This window comes from Sphaerodactylus townsendi, linkage group LG02, assembly GCF_021028975.2.
Source record: "Sphaerodactylus townsendi isolate TG3544 linkage group LG02, MPM_Stown_v2.3, whole genome shotgun sequence".
Classification (NCBI taxonomy): domain Eukaryota; kingdom Metazoa; phylum Chordata; class Lepidosauria; order Squamata; family Sphaerodactylidae; genus Sphaerodactylus; species Sphaerodactylus townsendi.
Window position 1 is genome coordinate 60,544,805 of NC_059426.1, and position 18,761 is coordinate 60,563,565.

The 18,761-nt window shown below is 41.0% G+C and overlaps 1 protein-coding gene across 1 annotated transcript in view; it reads right to left on the reverse strand.

The window, feature by feature from the left end:
• Positions 1–18,761, reverse strand: part of EPB41L5 (erythrocyte membrane protein band 4.1 like 5) — an 84,949-nt gene that overhangs the window by 18,687 nt on the left and 47,501 nt on the right. Inside the window, exons 17-18 of the mRNA XM_048486702.1 lie at positions 2,383–2,540; positions 1,890–1,984 (exon numbers count right to left, since the gene is read on the reverse strand). Coding sequence (XP_048342659.1) covers positions 1,890–1,984; positions 2,383–2,540 — 253 coding nt within the window. The remainder of the gene's footprint in view (positions 1–1,889; positions 1,985–2,382; positions 2,541–18,761) is intronic.

Consider the following 18,761-nt stretch of genomic DNA (forward strand, 5'->3'; position numbering starts at 1 on the left):
GGAAAACCAAAGACATCATAAAAGCACATGCAAGTCTTCTCCAGTCAGTGAGGGGCAAATGAGATTTATTTAAAAGGTTTAATTATACACAGCCCAGAATCTGTTCATAACAGGATATAAAAATGAAATTATACAAAAATTACCCGCCCAATACCATGGTCCAAATCCAAAATTGGTGCCCAGAAGCCACTGGATGCAGCTTTAAAGACAATGGGCGATCCATTCATGGGCATTTGGCCACTTTACCTGAGTTGACTCATGTTCAGTGTTTGAATATTTGGATTCTGGTTTTGTAAACTACTTCATACACAGTATATAATTTTTCTCTAAACAAACCCGCCCGCCTCCCCAGCAACAATTTTGCATGGGATGTACCTGCAGTCACAATCAGGGATATACTGCAGGATCTTGTGGACAGGAACTCTGCAGAGAATCAGAACCACAACCAGCAAATGAAGGAAGTCAAAAACAGTATCAGGTTAATGAGCAGGGAGCTAGTAAGCAGCACTGCTGCTCCAGCACAGCATTGGGGCCTACTGAGGCACGCTGTGACTTGAGGTGGGAGAATTCTGAGGTGAGAGGCTAGACTGTACCATTTTAGAATGCAAAGGATAAGAGGCTGTATTCTCCTATGAAAGCATTCCCTACAAATAATAAATTAGTATGTCAGGAAGAAGGGTTCTAATCTAGCTCTTCATAATGTCCTAATACTACACTTATAGGAAATTATTATACAGGGGGACTTTGATAAAACCTAATCCCTCATTTGCTGTCTAAAGTGGTACAGTCTACTCTGCTATCTCAACATTGCATGCCTAGATCATGTCCAAGTTCTACAGCGATTTGAGTGTTCTGATTTCTTGGAATATTCCCCAACTCCCATTGTGCATTCTGTTCCTCCAGTTGATCTGTGACGTTGCAGGTTACTTGTAGGTCTAGGGAAATTTGGAATGCCTAGAACTGATGTCAGTATCTGTGAGCAGACAGATCTCTTTGGGAACAGGGGTGTAAAGCATCAGTCATGCAGTGTTCTTTCTCTTCCTCAGCTGTAAGAATCTTTGGCAAAGAATTTGCCTCAGCAGCAGCTTCCAACATAGCGCTGAGACAAGGTTCCTCACATCTTAAGGTGACAGGACTCCTCTACTTATAATAATTTTCTGTGTGGGTGGAATGTTTTAGTGACTCTGGTAGTTGTTATTGTTTTAATGTATTTATTGATGTGAACCGCCCTGAGCCCTTTGGGGGAGGGCGGAATATAAATTGAACAAACAAACAAACAGACAAACAGTTTGGGTTTGGAATATGGGCCATCATAGTTATGAGATCAGATCAAATACTGGTACATGTTTCTAGTTGTTATGGAAGACAGAGAAAGCCAGTACCACTGATTACAGAAATAACCAGCTCTACCCTCATAAGGTAAAAGTGTACTGAACAACAATAATCAGTCACTAGTTTGCCGAAAGGATGGGCTCAGTCTCTTCCAAACAGCACACCATGGAAACGTCACTCCTGAGAGACCATATTTATTTTCTTTGTGGAAGGCAAATAAAGAAAACTCCCTCAAATTGACATAATTTCTGGAATCTGTTATCCATTTTTTGCTCACTGTGCCAGTGAGTTTCTGCAAAATTGTCCAATTTTAAGCTTTCAAACACAGAATAAAACATTAATATAGAACAGAGCTTTACTTTGCATAACATAAAGACAGACATTTTTGGGATTCTGAAAAAATTTAGTTATACAAAAGATTTCAACAAATTTGTATTAGCTGCTAAAGTCCCTTCCAAATATGGCTTACAGTCAGGACAGACAGCTGGAAAGTAACAAGTGCATTAGAAACCGAAACCCTATACCTCAAAACTGTAGGAACATTAGGATTAGAGTACCTGTTTGTTGACATTGATGTTTATATTTGAGTGAGGAACGGGAACTGGGCTAAGTTCTGCTTCCAGCTGCTTCAGCTTCAGTAATGCATCTTCAGCTACCAAATAAATAAATAAATAAATAAATAAATAAATTTAAAAAAACAGGTGGGATACATGGATTTAAGACTAGAGTATAGTTAAGAGTATAGTTAAGATCTGTGCCTTTAGAGTGAATTGATGGGTGGAGTTAAGAGAAAAGTCTAGGAGAGTTCTCTGCAGAAAAACTGCACACCCAGGAGGGAGTGTCTCCTCATGTGTAAACAGAGAAATGTAAGTAGAACCCACTGCAAGCCACTGCACAGAGAAGAGTCCCAAGGTAAGTATTCCGTGCATAATGGGCCCAACATACCCCGTAAACTCTGCAAGCAAGCCAGATGCTTTGCAGTGTTACTTACTAGTAACAGTAAGTTTTTAAGTGTCCCAGCAAAATCAGTTTCACAAAACTCCCCCTTACCATTAGAATCCACCTTCTCTGAAGGGTGTTCTTTTGTGCCGTAGGCAAAGCAGCTAAGACCTGCCTCTTCCACAGTTCCAACTGACTCTCCAACAGAAGCCAAGCCAACAGCATTGTCAATACAAGTTCCCAACAAATCCTTATTATCCAATGGCATGCTATTCAGGTAAAGAAAAGGAAAAAGAATTGAGGCAAAACAACCCCCTAAACAAGAATATCAATTATGCAAATACAGGTGTGGTATTATATGCCCTCTCCCTGCTGGTACTGCCATTTCTGAAATCCTCTTCTGGAAGCTCAGGACTTTATGATGCCAGAGGTTCAGAGGGACTCCATCTTTAATAACATGCACTTAACCCTATTAAAACCACCAATCAACCATCTGTCACGCAAAAGAGCTCATCCCCTTTCATAACTACATTTCCCAGCACTACAAACAACTGATGTCCTTTCTACCTGACCCAGGAGGGGTCTTAGCCAGTAACATTTGTCCACAAGTATCCCACAAAGGATCAAAGATCTCCTTGACCCACCCATTTTATGGGACAGGTGTCTCCAAACTTTTCAGTGTGAGGGCCACGTCATGTATTTTACAAATACAGCTTGGCCTGGCTGGATCTAGCTTTATATTGCTGGCTCTGCCTCTAAAGTCACATGGACTTGGGAGACAGAACCAGCAGTATAAAGCTGGACTCTGGTCAGACCAAGCTTAGCACTGAATGGGCTTTTCATTGCTGCTGACTGCCCCGCCACAGAGATAGGAGAGGAGGAGAGAGAGGTGAGGACAAGCTGTTGGACAGATTAAATCACGGGCTGATGTGGCCCAAGTGCCATACTTTGAAAACCACTGTTCTAGAAGATAAACAGTAGAAGGTGTGAGAGAGGCTTCCGCCATTTTGTAGTTTATTCTGCTCCTGAATCTTCCTCTAGTGCTGACAGGAAACAACAGGTTCCTTTCTTCTCCTTCCTTAGCAACTTTCCCACTATTTACTTACTTTTCCACTATTTTCATCCTTTTCCACACACAGCATTATAGTTTTCTGGCTTGCCATTTTCCCCCTTCTGCTTCTCTCCTCTCCAGGGATTCTCTCCCCCCCCCCCCCCCCCCCATGTTAAACTCTCCGCCTGCAATCTCCATTTCTACATCTCTTTCTGGGCAATCCCTTCCGGGCAATCTACTTTCTCAGAAAGTGGTTTCTTTGGACATCAAGCGTACCAGACATTATTTCGACTAGGAGTCAACTGGTTTGCTTCTTGTCGCCCTAATGACTTGTGTGATTTTATAGGCCATCAGTTATGCATGGCTAATTCTCAAAACTTAGTATTTTCATTGCTTTTCCGATTGGCCTACTTTTCCCTAGCTTTACTAATTTATTAAATGTTCAATAAAGACTGAAAGTTCATTTCTCCCTTACTCCCTTTCCCCCAGTTTCATTTGAGATTAAGCTCAAGTAGAACTATGCTCAAAGGTCTCTCCCGGGGACTCAGGGGAGGTGTGCAGCCTCCATGCTTCCCAGGTAACAGAGGGCAAGTCCTTTTCCTTGTGCTCTTACCTGGCATTATTTGTAACAGCCAGCTATACAGACTTACATCAGATTTGCTCACTGTTCCAAATTAATCAGTGAAGAGTTCAATTTCCCATAACAGATCACCAACAAAATCTCACCAAACAAAATCCAGTGTCAGCTTGCTTCTATCATTCACCCTACACATGTTTGCTGTTGGAAACACCAGTTTAGCCACAGGACAAAAAATTACAGTATCAAGCTTGGAGCTGCTCTAAAGAAGAAATCATCAGTTGTTCTTATTGGCATTCTGTTGGATTTGGCAGGCTTTTTTCTTTTCCTAACAACTCTGATATTTCTGCCATTCAGAAATGGGCAAGAAATATGTCTAAGTACTTACTCTAACAAATGTATTAAAAAGCTGAAATACTTTTTGTCTTAAGGTGTCTTAAGTTGTCTTAAGCACATTAAAGTATTCTGCTTGCTTTGCCTCCCAACATGTTCTAATAATAACAATAACAATAAATTATTCAAGACCATGTGGGCTTTACATTAGTTGATAAGACTGATCATTTGTCCCACAAAGTTTACAATAGAAGGAAGGTCAGCACTCTGACTCTCTTGCAAATGCGCGTGTGAGGATAGACTCACAGCATCTGCCATGAAAGTTTATGCTGGAATAAAATTTTGCTACCCTTTTAAATTCTGCAGTGGACACAGCTATCCTTCTGGGGCCTTTTCCCTTTGGAGCATTATTTTCACATGACTGCATCTGCTTGCTTAGTGCACATAAACCTTCTCCATTTTTGCCTGCTTAGTATCCCTCATTTTTAGACTCCTTTCATAGATATATGGATTCTACCAATAGAAAACAGACGGAACCATGTGGATTGGCTGAGTTTCTCAACCCTTCTTAGCCAGAGATACTTCTACTATTCCCATGGCAGTCAATACTGACAAAACTGTGATAAATGTACAAAGTGTCTTATACTGGATCTGTTCAGTACCATCTGTTCCAACGGACAATGACTCGTCAAGGGCTCACAAAGAGATCTTTCCCAGATGTTAAACCAGGCAAGTAATACAGATTCGCACCAAATCCAATAAATGGTTCCAAGAGAGTATGCTTTGACTGTACAGCATTTTGGGGGAGGTTACAGAAGAACAACCAGTTAAGCAGAAAAAGCAACAATCTGCAGGCTGTTTGATTCCAGGCCAATCTTTTGCTGCAGTGGGCTTTTCACCACTTGCAGCCACTCATTCACAACAGGATTTAAGTTGCAATGAACTTTTTATCACTTAAAGTATAGGAGATCCGGGCTTTCATAACATGCCTTAGGATGACATTTTTAGGTATGATAGGAGCTAATAGAACCAGGAAATATCTTCTGGCACACAGTAGGATGCAAAAAGGTCTTTCCCTGTTAAAACAGTATTCTGAACATTCACAATTGAAGCTGGGTGATTTTGGAAGCAATGCTAAGCAGATATACACATTAGTAAGGACCATTTTACTCAATGGAGCTTACTCCCAGGAGCATGTTTTTGGGACTGAAGCCTAGCTTTCATAGCCTTATCAACCATCAGAGAAGGGCAACCATATATGAAAAATATTTAATTGTATTAGCATAGCCTCAGTACTCATCTTGGTATAAAGAGAGGCCATGCTAATTTAACTTTATTATATTCTCACACCAGAAAAATAATTTAAACTGTTCTGAATTCCTATCAAACAGCCACACAATGAATTATTGGATTGAGAGAGAGCCTATTTCATCCTTTCCAAAGGAAAACAAGCAAGCAGAAAGGCAAAAAGGATCACAGCTATTTACATGCAACAAACAGTAAAAATACAAATGAAAATAATTTTGGTGGCTATTAATATGCATTGCTGTATTTCAAGTTTTTAAAAAGACTCATGAGAAACAGATATTGTAGAATGAAGTCCATATAGGTACAGTCTAGCATGCCAAAATTCAGGGAGAGAAAGGGTGCGTACTTAAAAGTATCTTGAAGTATAAGCCAAGTTTTCATATGTACTGGAGAAAGAACTATGCAGCTCTGAAAATATTTACACTTTAAGGACATCCTTACTACATTAAAAAAATTCATAATGCAAAGCTACTCTTACCATATAATTGAGCAGCATATTCCTGATAATGAACCAGAAAAAGCAAAGGACTCTAGGAGATGTAGTCCAGAGGGTGCCACTTCTCATGTACAGAGGGGCTGATGACTCCCAGACTCCTCCTCACCTAGACAGTATGAAGAGGAAGAGTTTGGATTTATATCCCCCCCTTTTTCTCTCCTGTAAGGAGACTCAAAGGGGCTTACAATCTCCCTTCCCTTCCCGCCCACCCCCACTCCACAAAAACACCCTGTGAGGTAGATGGGGCTGAGAGAGCTCTGAAAAACAGTGACTAGACCAAGGTCACTCAGCTGGCATGTGTTGGAGTGCACAAGCTAATCTGGTTCCCCAAATAAGCCTCCACAGCTCAAGTGGCAGAGCGCAAAATCAAATCCGGTTCTCCAGAATAGAGTGCACCTGCTCTTAACTACTGCACCACACTGGCCACTAACCACACTACACAACACTTCTTAAAGCTCTGAGGTCTTTGCACAGCTGTCTTATTCCTTGCCTGAGCCAACTCTTGAGTAAGTCAGCAGCAAGACCTGTGCCAGGCAAGCTATCAAGAATTAGGCTGGGGCAAGGGGAAAGAGAAAAAGAGCGCTAGAGTAGGTGATCAGAAAAAGAGAAGGAAAGCTGGGAAAGAGTGGCAGAAACACAGAGAATATGTCATGACCCTCTAATATCTTAGCCAGGGTCCTGCCATATTTCTTTCAGGGTCAATTCACAAAGCAGCCTTGGGAATTGTTTGCATTTTATCTAACAGTACCAGTCTGCCTTTTATCTCACTTTGTAATGGTTCTGCGGCTGAAAGCAGGGGGGCAAGATTGCTTGGGTGTCGGTTCCTTTCAGGTTCTCATTGCCTGAGGAATGTGTGTGAGTGTGCTTTCCCACACAAAGGGGGAGCAGGAGAGGGGATGTGGGAATGATGAGTCTATGTCAGTGGTGGTGAACTTTTGGCACTCCAGATGTTATGGACTACAATTCCCATCAGCCCCTTCCAGCATGGCCAATTGGCCATGCTGGAAGGGGCTGATGGGAATTGTAGTCCATAACATCTGGAGTGCCAAAGGTTCGCCACCACGGGTCTATGTCAGGGGATATAATGCTTTGCCTGCTTTAATGTATTCAGTTCTGACAAATAACTCCACAGCTTTTCTATGCTTGTAATCAGTTGTGGTATTCTAATAATTTAACCACCAGTTCACACACTACCACCACCACCCCGCTGTCCACTTACCTGGCTGCTGGGCTCCCCCTTTTCGATGTTAGACTGGGGGAGGCGAGGGAAGGCGATGGCTGTGGCTTGGCCCGTGTGCTGCCAGTCAGCTGCAGGAGGAAGCCAGCCTTGGAGTGCGCTATGCACTTGGGGGCCAGCTGCGCAGCCTGAGGGAGGCCTTTCTCTGGCATTGGTTGAGAGGCCCAGGGGGACGGAGGTTGCCGGAGGCCCCCAGGGGGTTGGTCGGCCACAGATTGGGCTGCGCACCTCTGGGCCAGTAGTGCAGCCTTTGGAAGAGGTCTACTCATGCCCGGCTGCTCCAGGGCTCTAAGAACCCCCTTGCTCCCCCTCCCCTGGGATGGTGGGATTCAACAGGTACACAGAACTCAAGAAAAAATTAGGTACTGGTTCTCCCAAACCGGTGCAAACCAGCTGAATCTCACCACTTCTTGTAATCAATAAATAAGAATTCTACTCTCATAGTACTGATTGGTTTACTAGACAATTCTGGAGTTGTGACAGAATAGATAGCTGGGATAGAGAGAGAGAGAGAGAGAGAGAGAGAGAGAGAGAGCTGGGATAGGAGAGACAGAAAGAGATGAGGTAGTGAGACAGAAAGACACAGAAACAGAAAGCTGGGGTAGCAGGGCAGAAAGTTAAAAACAATGTTGGGGTAGTGGAACAGAAAGAGAGTTTGGGTAGAGGGGCAAAAATAGAGAAGATTAAGAGAAGGGGTGGCAGGAGAAAGAATGAGAGGCAGAAAGTTTTCCCCATCTTCACAGGCATTCTGCTGGCTTCGTCCTCCCGCCAAAGCCGGGATCCAGCTAGGGGAGGGGGCTCCTAGTCTTTACAGGCACCTTGCTGGCTCCCCTTACCCCTTTGCAAAGCCAGGATCCAGTTCTCCAAATGGAGGGGAATGTGCTTATGAAAATCTGGAGAACTCTCCCCGTCTTCATAGGCACCCTGCTGCCCCTCCTTGGTAAATCTGGAATATTTGGGGGGGGGGGAGGGCATAATTTCAGTGTTTGTGCCAGGCTCCTTTTTTCTGCAGATATGCCCCATCCATGTCCCTTGCCCTCGGAGGATTAATTTTCTGCAACCCATTTTTTTTTTTTTGCACAATGGGCTTTATTACTAGTTGCTTTATAAATAGCTAGGAACAGGGCACCAATGGAGTCTTTTTCAGTTGTTACACTTGATTGTGAATACAACATGAAAACTCTACACATGATCTTCCTGATACTCAGGACTGCCATTTTTTTCTGAAAGTAGCCATGCATTCTGAAAAGGCCTTAACCACGCAGCATGTGTACAATGGTTCACATTTTTGAAGCTGAAAAATCTACACAGTTTCCTTTCAGAAGAATGGCAATCCAGCTTACCAGGAAAATCATATGTAGCATGTTTTGTCCTGTATACCTGGTCACAGTGCCAGGGACATAACTGAAAAGTACATTTGTCACGACCAACTGATCCGCATTCAGATCTTTTATAAGTCTTATACATAAATGATTGGGGGAGAGGGGGGAATAAACTTTTTAATGGAATTGCCGAGCACTCTGGGGGTTCACTTGGGAATTCATTCTGGTGAGGGTAAAGGCAGTAAATCACAAAAATTGGAAGTTTAAAAACTGCCAGGCAGCTTGATTTACACTTGTTAAAATCTATCTTCTGAGACTGGTTGTTGCCATGAATGGCATACTGGATTCTTTTTAAAAATTGGCTTTGGGGGGTTTCAATTTTTAAACTGTTCTGCAGGAAAAGTATTTTCCCATATCATGCATTCAAGCTGGAAGATCCTCTCACCACACAACTGTGTACAATCTTGCTTTAAGAAATCAAATGTGTGCAATACATGTCCTGCCCTTGGATCATATGTGACTTTCCTCGTCCTTGAAAATTTGATGGCAAAGTTCAGGGTATTGTATTGTCGTACAAGTTGAGAGATTTAGAGGTTGTTGTACCAATAAGAAACAGTGACCACAATGCTATTAAGTTCAGCATTCATGTCAATGGAAAGTTACCCCTAAAGTCCAAAACAGTAACATTTGATTTCAAAAGAAGAACTTTAGAAGCCACACTAATTGAAGCCCAGATAGAATGCATTCCTCAGCTTAGGAAAGGCACTGCCAAGTCTAAAATAATGCCTGCATGATTAACAATGCAAGTAAAAGAAACTATAAAAATAAAAAGGTTACTTTTACAAAGTGAAGCATCTACTCCAATTCATTGAATAGAAGGGACCACAAGCTTTGGCAAAAGACATGTAAGTCGATAATTAGGAATGCAAAAAGAGAATTTGATGAACAAGTTGCTAAAGGCATCAAGACAAATACATTTTAAAAATATATATCTGGAATAGGAAACCAACCAGAGAAGTAGTTGGGCCCTTTGGTTGACCAAGGACTAAACAGATTGCTAAGGGAAGATGGGAAAATGGTAGTTATCTAATGACTTTTTTTTTCAGAGGGTAGTCATGTTGGTCTGCAGGAGAACAGCTAGGTTCGAATCCATTAGCACCTTAGAGGTGAACAATAACCTCCCTGCTGCAGTTCTTTTGCACCAAATTTGCCATCTTTTAAGTGTCAGGTTAAGCAGCTCTCTTAGAGGAACTTTTACTCTTTTAGGGACCCAACATGTTTAATTAGATTGTCTTTTATTCTAGGCTATGTCTTTGTTAACTGTGTTTTATGGCTTTTATTACTTTAATATTTTCTGTACTTTGAAAAAAACCCCTCTTATTTATTGTATTTTGGTTGTTTTATATTTGTTGTAAATTGCCCAGAGAGCTTCAGCTATAAAAATTGACGACGACGACAATGATGATGATGATGGAGGAGGAGGAAAGGGCTGTTGAGGGAAAATTAGAATGGCTTTTACAAAGGGAAATACTAACCTTTTGGAGTTCTTTAAGAAAGTGAAGACAATGGTGACCTGGACTTTCAAAGAGCTTTTGACAAGGTACCTCACCAAAGAATCCTGAGTCAACTAAGGTATCATGGGAGAAGAAGCAATAAATAGGAATAAATTGAATGTACTCAGAACGGAGGAAAGCAGTGAGGTCCCACAAGAATTGCTTTGGTGCATGTCATGTTTAATTTGTTCATAAATGGTTTGGAAATAGGGGTGAGTAGTGTGGTGGTCAAGTTTGCAGGTGCCAAAATTATTCAGGCTGGTGAAAACCAAGGATGATTGTGAAGAGGTCTAGGAGAATCTCCACAAATTGGATGAGTGGGCAACAATGTGACAGATGAAGTTCAATCTTTATAAGTGTAAGGTGATGCACACTGGAACAACAAAGCCCAACTTCCAAGTATAGGCTAATGGGATCTGAACTTATTGAGACTGAGAGGAGAAAAAAATTTGGGGTCACTGTAGATAGCTCAATGAAAATGTCAACCCCAGTGTGCTGCAACAGTGAAAAAGGCAAACTTTATGTTTGGGATTATTATGAAAGAGATTGAAAATAAAATTGTCAATATGATAATGACCCTATATACATCTACGGTGCAGCCTCATTTGGAATACTGTGTGAAGTTCTGGTTACTGTATTTCAAAAAGGACATTACAGAGCTGGAAAAAGTACAGAAGAGGGCAGCCAAGGTAACTTGGTGTTGGAACACCTTCCCCGTGAAGAAAAACTGCAGAAGCCAGGCTGCACTTACCTGTAGCTGCTGTTCTTTGAGGCTTTCCTTGCAGACACAGAGTGGGACTCCACCTGCACAGGCCTGCAATGGAAAAGTCTTAAACTTCCAATTTGGGAGGTGCTTCTGTGGTTAGCATTTGTCAAGGTTCCTCTCTCCAATGATCACATGTCCAATTGCAGAGTGCTCCTCTGCAGTTCCTCCTGAGCCACCACACAAGCCCTCTACCAGAGAATTCAAAATGTGGTAGGAGGGTTGGACTGTGTGTCTGCACAGAAGACCTCGAAGAATATCAGTTACAGGTAAGTGCAACCTTGTCTTCTACTTTGGTCTTCTGCACACTCCACACAGTGGGATTTTACCAAGCTACACAGACTCAGGAGGTTGGCTGAGTTCTCAACCAACTTTGTTAAAAATGGAATACAACATTGCTTTTCCAACGTATGTTCTCTTCTTGTTTGCAGATCCAATGCATAAAGCTTCCCAAATGTATCTTCTGAAGATCAGGTTGCTACTCTGCAGATCTCTTGGACTGACACACCCCTCAGGAATGCCACTGATGCTGCTTGCACCCTAGTAGAGTGTGGACATACACCTAATGGACATGACCTCCCAGCATGTGTGTAGCACTGTCTAATGGCTGACACAACCTATCTCTGTATTACCTGAGATGATGTCTTCTTCTCTATAACACCCAGATGTTCCTTCTGCCCCCTACTGGAGCCCCCAGAGATAATAAAGACCTAGTATTTCCAAATTATTTTGTCCTATTTAAATAAAGGAAAAGTGCCCTTCTCACATTCAAACTATATAACTTCCTCTCAGCCTCCAACTCCAGCCTCCTACACCAATAACACTACATCTTGTCCCAGATGAAATTTGGACACTACCTTGGACAAAAACGAGAGTCTAGATCTTAACATTATTCTCTCCTTAAATATCTTTAGAAATAGTGGATCCACACACAAAGCTGCCAGCTCATGTATTCAACTACTAGTTGAAGAAACAGAGATTAGAAAACACATCTTCATCAAAAGGTAGTCTAAAGAAGTCATAGCCAATGGTTCAAAATGTTTATTAATAAACATGGCAGAACAAAGGACAAAGACCATTGTGGCAAGATTTTTGTTGTAGGAGGATACAAATTACTCATATTCTTCAAAAACTTTTTGGACAAATCATGTGAAAATAACGATGTTCCCTAAGTGCCCTAGTGAAATGCTGATAAAGCCACTAAGTGTACATTTAATGATGAAACTGCTAGACCTTCTTTCTTTAAATTCAGAAGGTACACGAAAACTACAAGCAGATCCACCTGTTCCTCTTGCCTCAATCAATTAAAAAACCTCTACCATTTACTAGAACAAGTTAGTCCAGTAGACAATTTTCTTGACTGCATCAACATGTGGCTCAAATATACTACTGCCTGACCTATTATAACCATGTAGTCAGTTGCAGGTGTTCCACCATTTGATGCTGTCTGCTCCAGTAATGACCCCTCTCAATTCTAAAACATTTATAAGTTCAATTCTGATCATATACCTCCAACTGAACAGTTCAAAAAGTGTTCCTCCAACCACTCAAGGAGGAATCTGTAGAAATGACAGTGTCATGTTATTTAATACCAAACTCCATTCCCCTATGTAAGAATTCATCATCAGTCCACCTCTCTGTGACCTTGCCACTTGACATGGAATAGTAAACTTCTTACAGGGGAAATGAAGGCTTAAATGTGTCCAAGAACCATAACTGAAGTGGTGTCGTATACAAACTCGTATATGGACACACTGCTGCCTAGGATGCCATCAGGCTCAGGAGTCGTTGCATCCGTCTTGCCTCCTGAAACCACTGCCCTTTAAATTTACTCACTGATTGTGCAATTCTTTCCCCCCTGCTCCTGCAAAAGAAACCCTTTCCCCTGTTCTGCATCCAACACAGCTGCAATTAATTGTACTATTTGGGATGGACTTCTTCCAATTTATAAAAAATCCCGAACTCTCACAAGTCTGTACCACCATCTCTATAACCGTTAGAAGCTGTTCCTTGGATGCAGCCAAAATTAACCAATTATCTAAGTAAGGGTACAGTGTACATCCCTGTAACCTTAAATATGACACCAATGGAGCCATGCATTTGGTAAACACTCTGGGCACCGTAGACAACCCAAAGGGCAATACTATATATTGGAATACTTTCCCATCATATCTAAACCAAAGAAACCTCCTATAATCTTCATGTGTTGACACATGACAATAAGCATCCTTCAGGTCTAAAGCTGAGAACCAAGAAAAAAAACACTTTAATAATTACAATGTCAATAGTAAAGTGACCATACAAAACTTAGATATATTCAAGTATTTATTCATGCTTCCCAAATCTAAAATAGCCAATTTCTGCCATCCTTCTTTTGCACCAAAAAGAAATGTGAGTAAAAGCTAGGTGGGCTATTGAGCTGCACTACTTCCTGCAATGCTTCCTTCATGAACAACTCTTGCACTTCTCCTTCCAGTTGGGGTAAAATATTATTTCTAGCTTTTTCAGCCAATTGAACAGGGCACAATTCTTTGAACTCCAACCAATAACCTTTATTAACCATTAGCAGTAAAACCTGCTCTGGTAAACAATACAATGGGCTCTAGACAGCTGTTGTTGGCAGACGAAGCAGTGAGGCAATACGTAGTTACTTCTTTTTTATTTTAGAGGATTGTCTCTTTGAAGATTCCCAGATTCGATATGAGAATCTATCCTGATTCTCAAGCCTGTGCAGCTTCAAAGACATGTCCTCTAAAATAAAAGAAGGGAACGATCCTGTATGCTGGACTGCACCTCTGGAATTGGTCACTCCTCCCCACCCACCTGGCTTCCCAAGGTCTGTTGGCCCAGGAGTCATTGCATTAATGCCTCAGAGCAGACTGCTGCTCCAGGGCTCTGAATGCCCCCACACTCCCACTCCTCTGGGAGAGGGAAGGACGGGGCTTTTAGTGCCTTAGAGCAGCTGGCAGCTTTTAGCAACCAGTTCATCCGAACCAGTGCAATCCAGCTGAATCCTACCACTGATCTCTAGGTAACTTAATACCACCTGACTTCCATGTCTCAACTAGGTCTGGCTGCTTGCTACTGTTTAGCGGTAGCCACCCTATAAAAGCCAGTGTGGTATAGTAATTAGAGCTTCAGAGTACGGTCTGGGGAATCCAAGTATGAATTCCCATCCTGCTGTTCATATACTTTCAGCTTAACCCAGCTCACAGGGTTGTTGTGCAGATAAAAAAGGAGATGAGATGAATGTTAGTGGCTTTGGAGAAAAACGACGCATAAATGAAGTAAATAAATAATAATATAGCTGAAGAAGAAGAAAGGCAGATAAAAGGTAGATTGGTGAATGGTTGAGAAGGAGAGAGTGAGGCAGGGGAAAGGCACTGGATATGGGAGTCGCCAGGAGGAGGGAAAGAGAAAATAGTGTAGGCAAGGAGATCTAGGGTTGCCAAGTGAGATGCCCTCCAACAATGCCTTGAGGGTACTTTAGCATGCACATAGGCTTGGCCCAGTGGCCAGTAATGGACCAGTTTTCCCAAGCAGAGGCTGTTTGTCTTTTTGTTGGGGGGAGGGGAGTTTAAGGCAGAGAGGCAAGTAAAAGTAGGTTGGGTGGGAAGAGAGGGATGCCAGCTACAGAGTATGAAATTCCTAGAGATTTGTGGGGTGGAACCTGGGGAGGGGAGGGTTTGAGGAGGAGAGGGTTCTCAGAGGAATATAATGCCCTGGACGCCACCCTCCAAAGCAGCAATTTCCTCCAGGGAAAGTACCAGGCTCTACCTGGAGGTTGGAAATGAGAGAAAGAAGCATGAAAAGACTATGGGGGCTTTCAGGAAAGAAGCATGAAAAGACTATGGGGGCTTTCAGGAAAGAGAAAGAGGAACTAGTTGGAAGAGGAACGAAATGTCTCCCACAAGCCCTTGTGAGTTCTACTGATTTTTCAAGGCACTGTAGCAGTTATAGAGAACACCTTTTTATCAGACTTTTTTGAATTAATTTGGCAACTGCTGCTGCAGCTAATGGTTAAAAAGAATCTATACAAGTATTAATGGGTGACTTTTCCTTACTCAAAGTGGATAAGATCCAAGGTAAGATCTAAGATGGTAAGATCCAAACTAATATTACAGTGATCACCAAATGAAAAAGAAATGAAGAAAGCTCCATAGAATACTTCTGTGATGAACAGAAATATTCCAGTGTTACCTTAAATTGCAGCAGTGGCATAGTGGTTAAGAGCAGGTGTACTTTTATCTGGAGGAAACGGGTTTGATTCCCCGTTCTGCCGCTTGAGCTGGGGAAGCTTATCTGGGGAATTCAGATTAGCCTGTGAACTCAAACACACACTAGCTGGGTAACCTTGGGCTAGTCACAGTTCTTCTGAGCTCTCTCAGCCCCACCTACCTCACAGGGTGTTTGTTGTGAGGGGAGAAGGGAAAGGAGTCTGTAAACGCCTTTGAGTCTCTTTACAGGAGAAAAAGGGGGGATATCAATCCAACTCTTCTTCTTCTCCTCTGATGAAGAAGACATTTCAAGAAAGGTTGTAGTCCAGATTGGATGTTTTAGGAGTGAACCTAAGACGGGCATCTGTGCAGATGTGATATATATTAGGAGAAATGGGTTCTCATTTCCAGTTATTTCCAACAATTTAAAAATATCAGTAATAAGTGTAGGTTATAGAGGCCAATTATAGCATGTGACATAGTTGTTCCCCTCTGGATGAGATCGAGGTGGGCTCTTCTTCAGAACTGGTAATGATAATATAACATATGCCTATTGAAATACCTTGGAAGGGGTAGGGTAGGCATCTGAAAATTAAATAAGGGCCCAAGTAGCTTTATTTCAAAATGCCATTGACACATCAGTGGCCACTCCCACACAAGAGACTTGTAGGGACACAGGTTTTACCCTTCAGAGGACAAGCAACTACCCTTCTTCCTAGCGGAATTGCATCTGAATTCCTATGAAAATCTAAGGGAGAAGATTGGTCTCCCAGACTTTCCAATGGAAGAACATAATGAATAGAATGAGGTTTTTTTTCAGATTCCTTGTGTTACCCTGAACCCACTGTGAGTAAGGAAAAGAGTGTCACCCATGAATACATTTATAGATTCCTTTTAACCATCAACCACAGCAGCAGTTGCCAAATTGATTCAAAGAAGTTTGATAAAAGTAACGATCTCTAAAAAATTTTGGTTTTAGTTCTGAGCTTCTCATCCACAACTGTGTCTATATAGATCTGCATCACCTGACCTTTCCAAAGAGACAAACTTTAGCAAAATCTCTACTATATACTTTAATATTTCATCTCTCCTGGGAAAGTCTTTATCACTAAATAAAAAGGAAGCAGAATAGAGGACAATTGACTCTGATTGCTGAAACAGGTAAAGTTCTTCTTTTATTAAAAAACAGAGCAAATTTCCTTCCATCAAATAGAAAGGAATGACGAAGATGAGGACTACCTGACAGAATTAGCAATGCCAGCAATGAGTATTGTGAGACTGAGTTTGGTTTCACCATAGACCTAATCCCAGACTTCGCACATTTGCAACAAAAAAGAAAGATCACACAGTGATATACAAACTGAAGTGGTTACACAACAAGAACAAAGGAAAGCATACATACATGCTTTTCTGCTGAAAATTAATGAAAATGTTTTCTGTTAGAGAAAAACTCTCAAAACAGAGAGCTTCAGATATCCTCTATTTAGCACTCCTTTCATTTGAAAATAATTTGTTTTAAAAAGTGTTAATATTTCATCCCAACCAGACATGTAATTAAAAGTGTGAAACTATTAAAAAGGAAGACAAATTCATATTCCATTTGCCTCCATCTGTTTTTAAAGTATAAAAACATTATAAGATCAGGTTGACTGTAATTAATCTACTGTTGAGACTCATGTTTATTTAACCCTTGAATAACAAAATATTGTTTCCATGGGTCAAATATGCAGTTCTATTACAAACAAGGGAGCCATTTAAAATCAGTTTTCAATAACAAAAACTGTGAAGACAGATCTTCAATATAAGCATACCAGTGGCAAAAGATCTCTGTTCAAGGATTAATATCTGTAAGCAATTACTTAATCTTCAGGTATTTCAGTATATGAGTTAATTCCTTAAAGACAACATCCATTCTCATGTCCTTCGAGTGTGTTAATGTTCCACAATGTCACCCTCAGGATAACGATAGCTTTCTAAAGAAGAAAGTCCTACAGGTCAGTCATGGTGGTTTGGACACCAGAACGCACTGTGTACATTCTTGTATTCTTCACATTGTGTTCACGGACAAAGCCATTGTAGTATGTATCCATTGAGCGGGTCGAGGATGGGGACCATGCGTTCCATGCACTTCCACCACGTTGACATTCATCACCATCATAGGGCCTGGATTGTTGGGGAATGGGATGGGGGCATAGTTAGTATCTAGTTACAAATGAGGGAAACGATGGAAGGAGGTAGGTGTAACTTTATGAGCAGCAAGACAATGGAGCAAGAATGAACTTGTAGAATATTAAGCACAGCACATGGGAGCTTACAAGTGCACAATTCAATGAGATAAAGGACTGTCATGTTAAACCCTTCCTTGCTGTTGCCAGGCTGTGCTCATTTCTATTTATAACAGCCAATTCCATTTCAATATTTTGCTTTTTCGTATAATGCATATGCCATCCAATAGGTGAAATCAGAAATTAATGACGGCCCCTATCCATTTCTTGCCTTTTTTTGCTTTTTTTGAAAGCAAGACTCTCAGGTTGAATTAACTGTGATAAAATGGCTGTCTCTTACCTAAACACTAAGCAAGTATTCAATAAACTCAGCAGCACTGAAGGATTTACTTGACTGAGTTAAATGCTTAGAGCAAATAGCACTACTTCAGACTTTCAGAAAAATTTCAGTTTAAGTTAAATATCAAGATGGAATGTTTACCAGATGGGCCATAACATAATTCAGTGAAGTACATAGTTATGCGCACACTTTTTTATTTAAAAACTGTGATAATCCTGACAGTTTGATGCTGCCCAGATTCTGTTTTACAAAGCTGAGAAGTTGCTAGATATGTGTATATATATTTTATTTCCAAACTCCCATCTGGTACTTACTAGATTGCTTTTCCCAACAGAAATAATCAGTTCAAAGCAAGATGGGATGAGTGTCTGTATCTATACACACACATATACATGTGTGCATGACTGGTAATCAAATGGTTGGTTTTATAAGGAGAATGAGGTACAAACATATGCCAAGGTAACTCTGAGTAAAAAAGGGAATTTAATTTCAAATACTTGGAGTAGAACACTATTTTTTGTATATTTTCAATTTTAACATTGGAATTGTCAATGTTTGAAGGTGACTGGAAAATGGTTTGGGTCCTCACTTGTCAAATTCACTTATAGTAAGCATAAATCAAAGCACCAAGTGAGGCATACAAAATATTCCTCCTACCTTTTGTACAATATAATATTTATGCTCCTTGAATCTTAGTTAAGAATCACTGATAAGTACGTAAAATAATTCGTAAACCAGAATCATAATATTTCCATTAACTGTAAGGTTAATCTCTATTATAATTGAGCATTCCAGAACCAAGGAGCACTATTGTTACACAAACTTGAAGGAAAGCTTACGAAATAGTTTTTGAGCACCCCATAGTCATTAAGAAGCAAGGATGCTATAGGGTACTTGGTTATATGTTAGCAGCGGCTCAACAGCCCACAGCACTGGGGAAATGGGGGGAATCTTACCAAATTAATCACCTCAGCATAACCAAATACTGCTGATCCAACTTCACGTTTTTACAATAAGGTACAGGATGGAAAATTGTCTATTCTCATGTCCCTATAAAATTAAGTACAA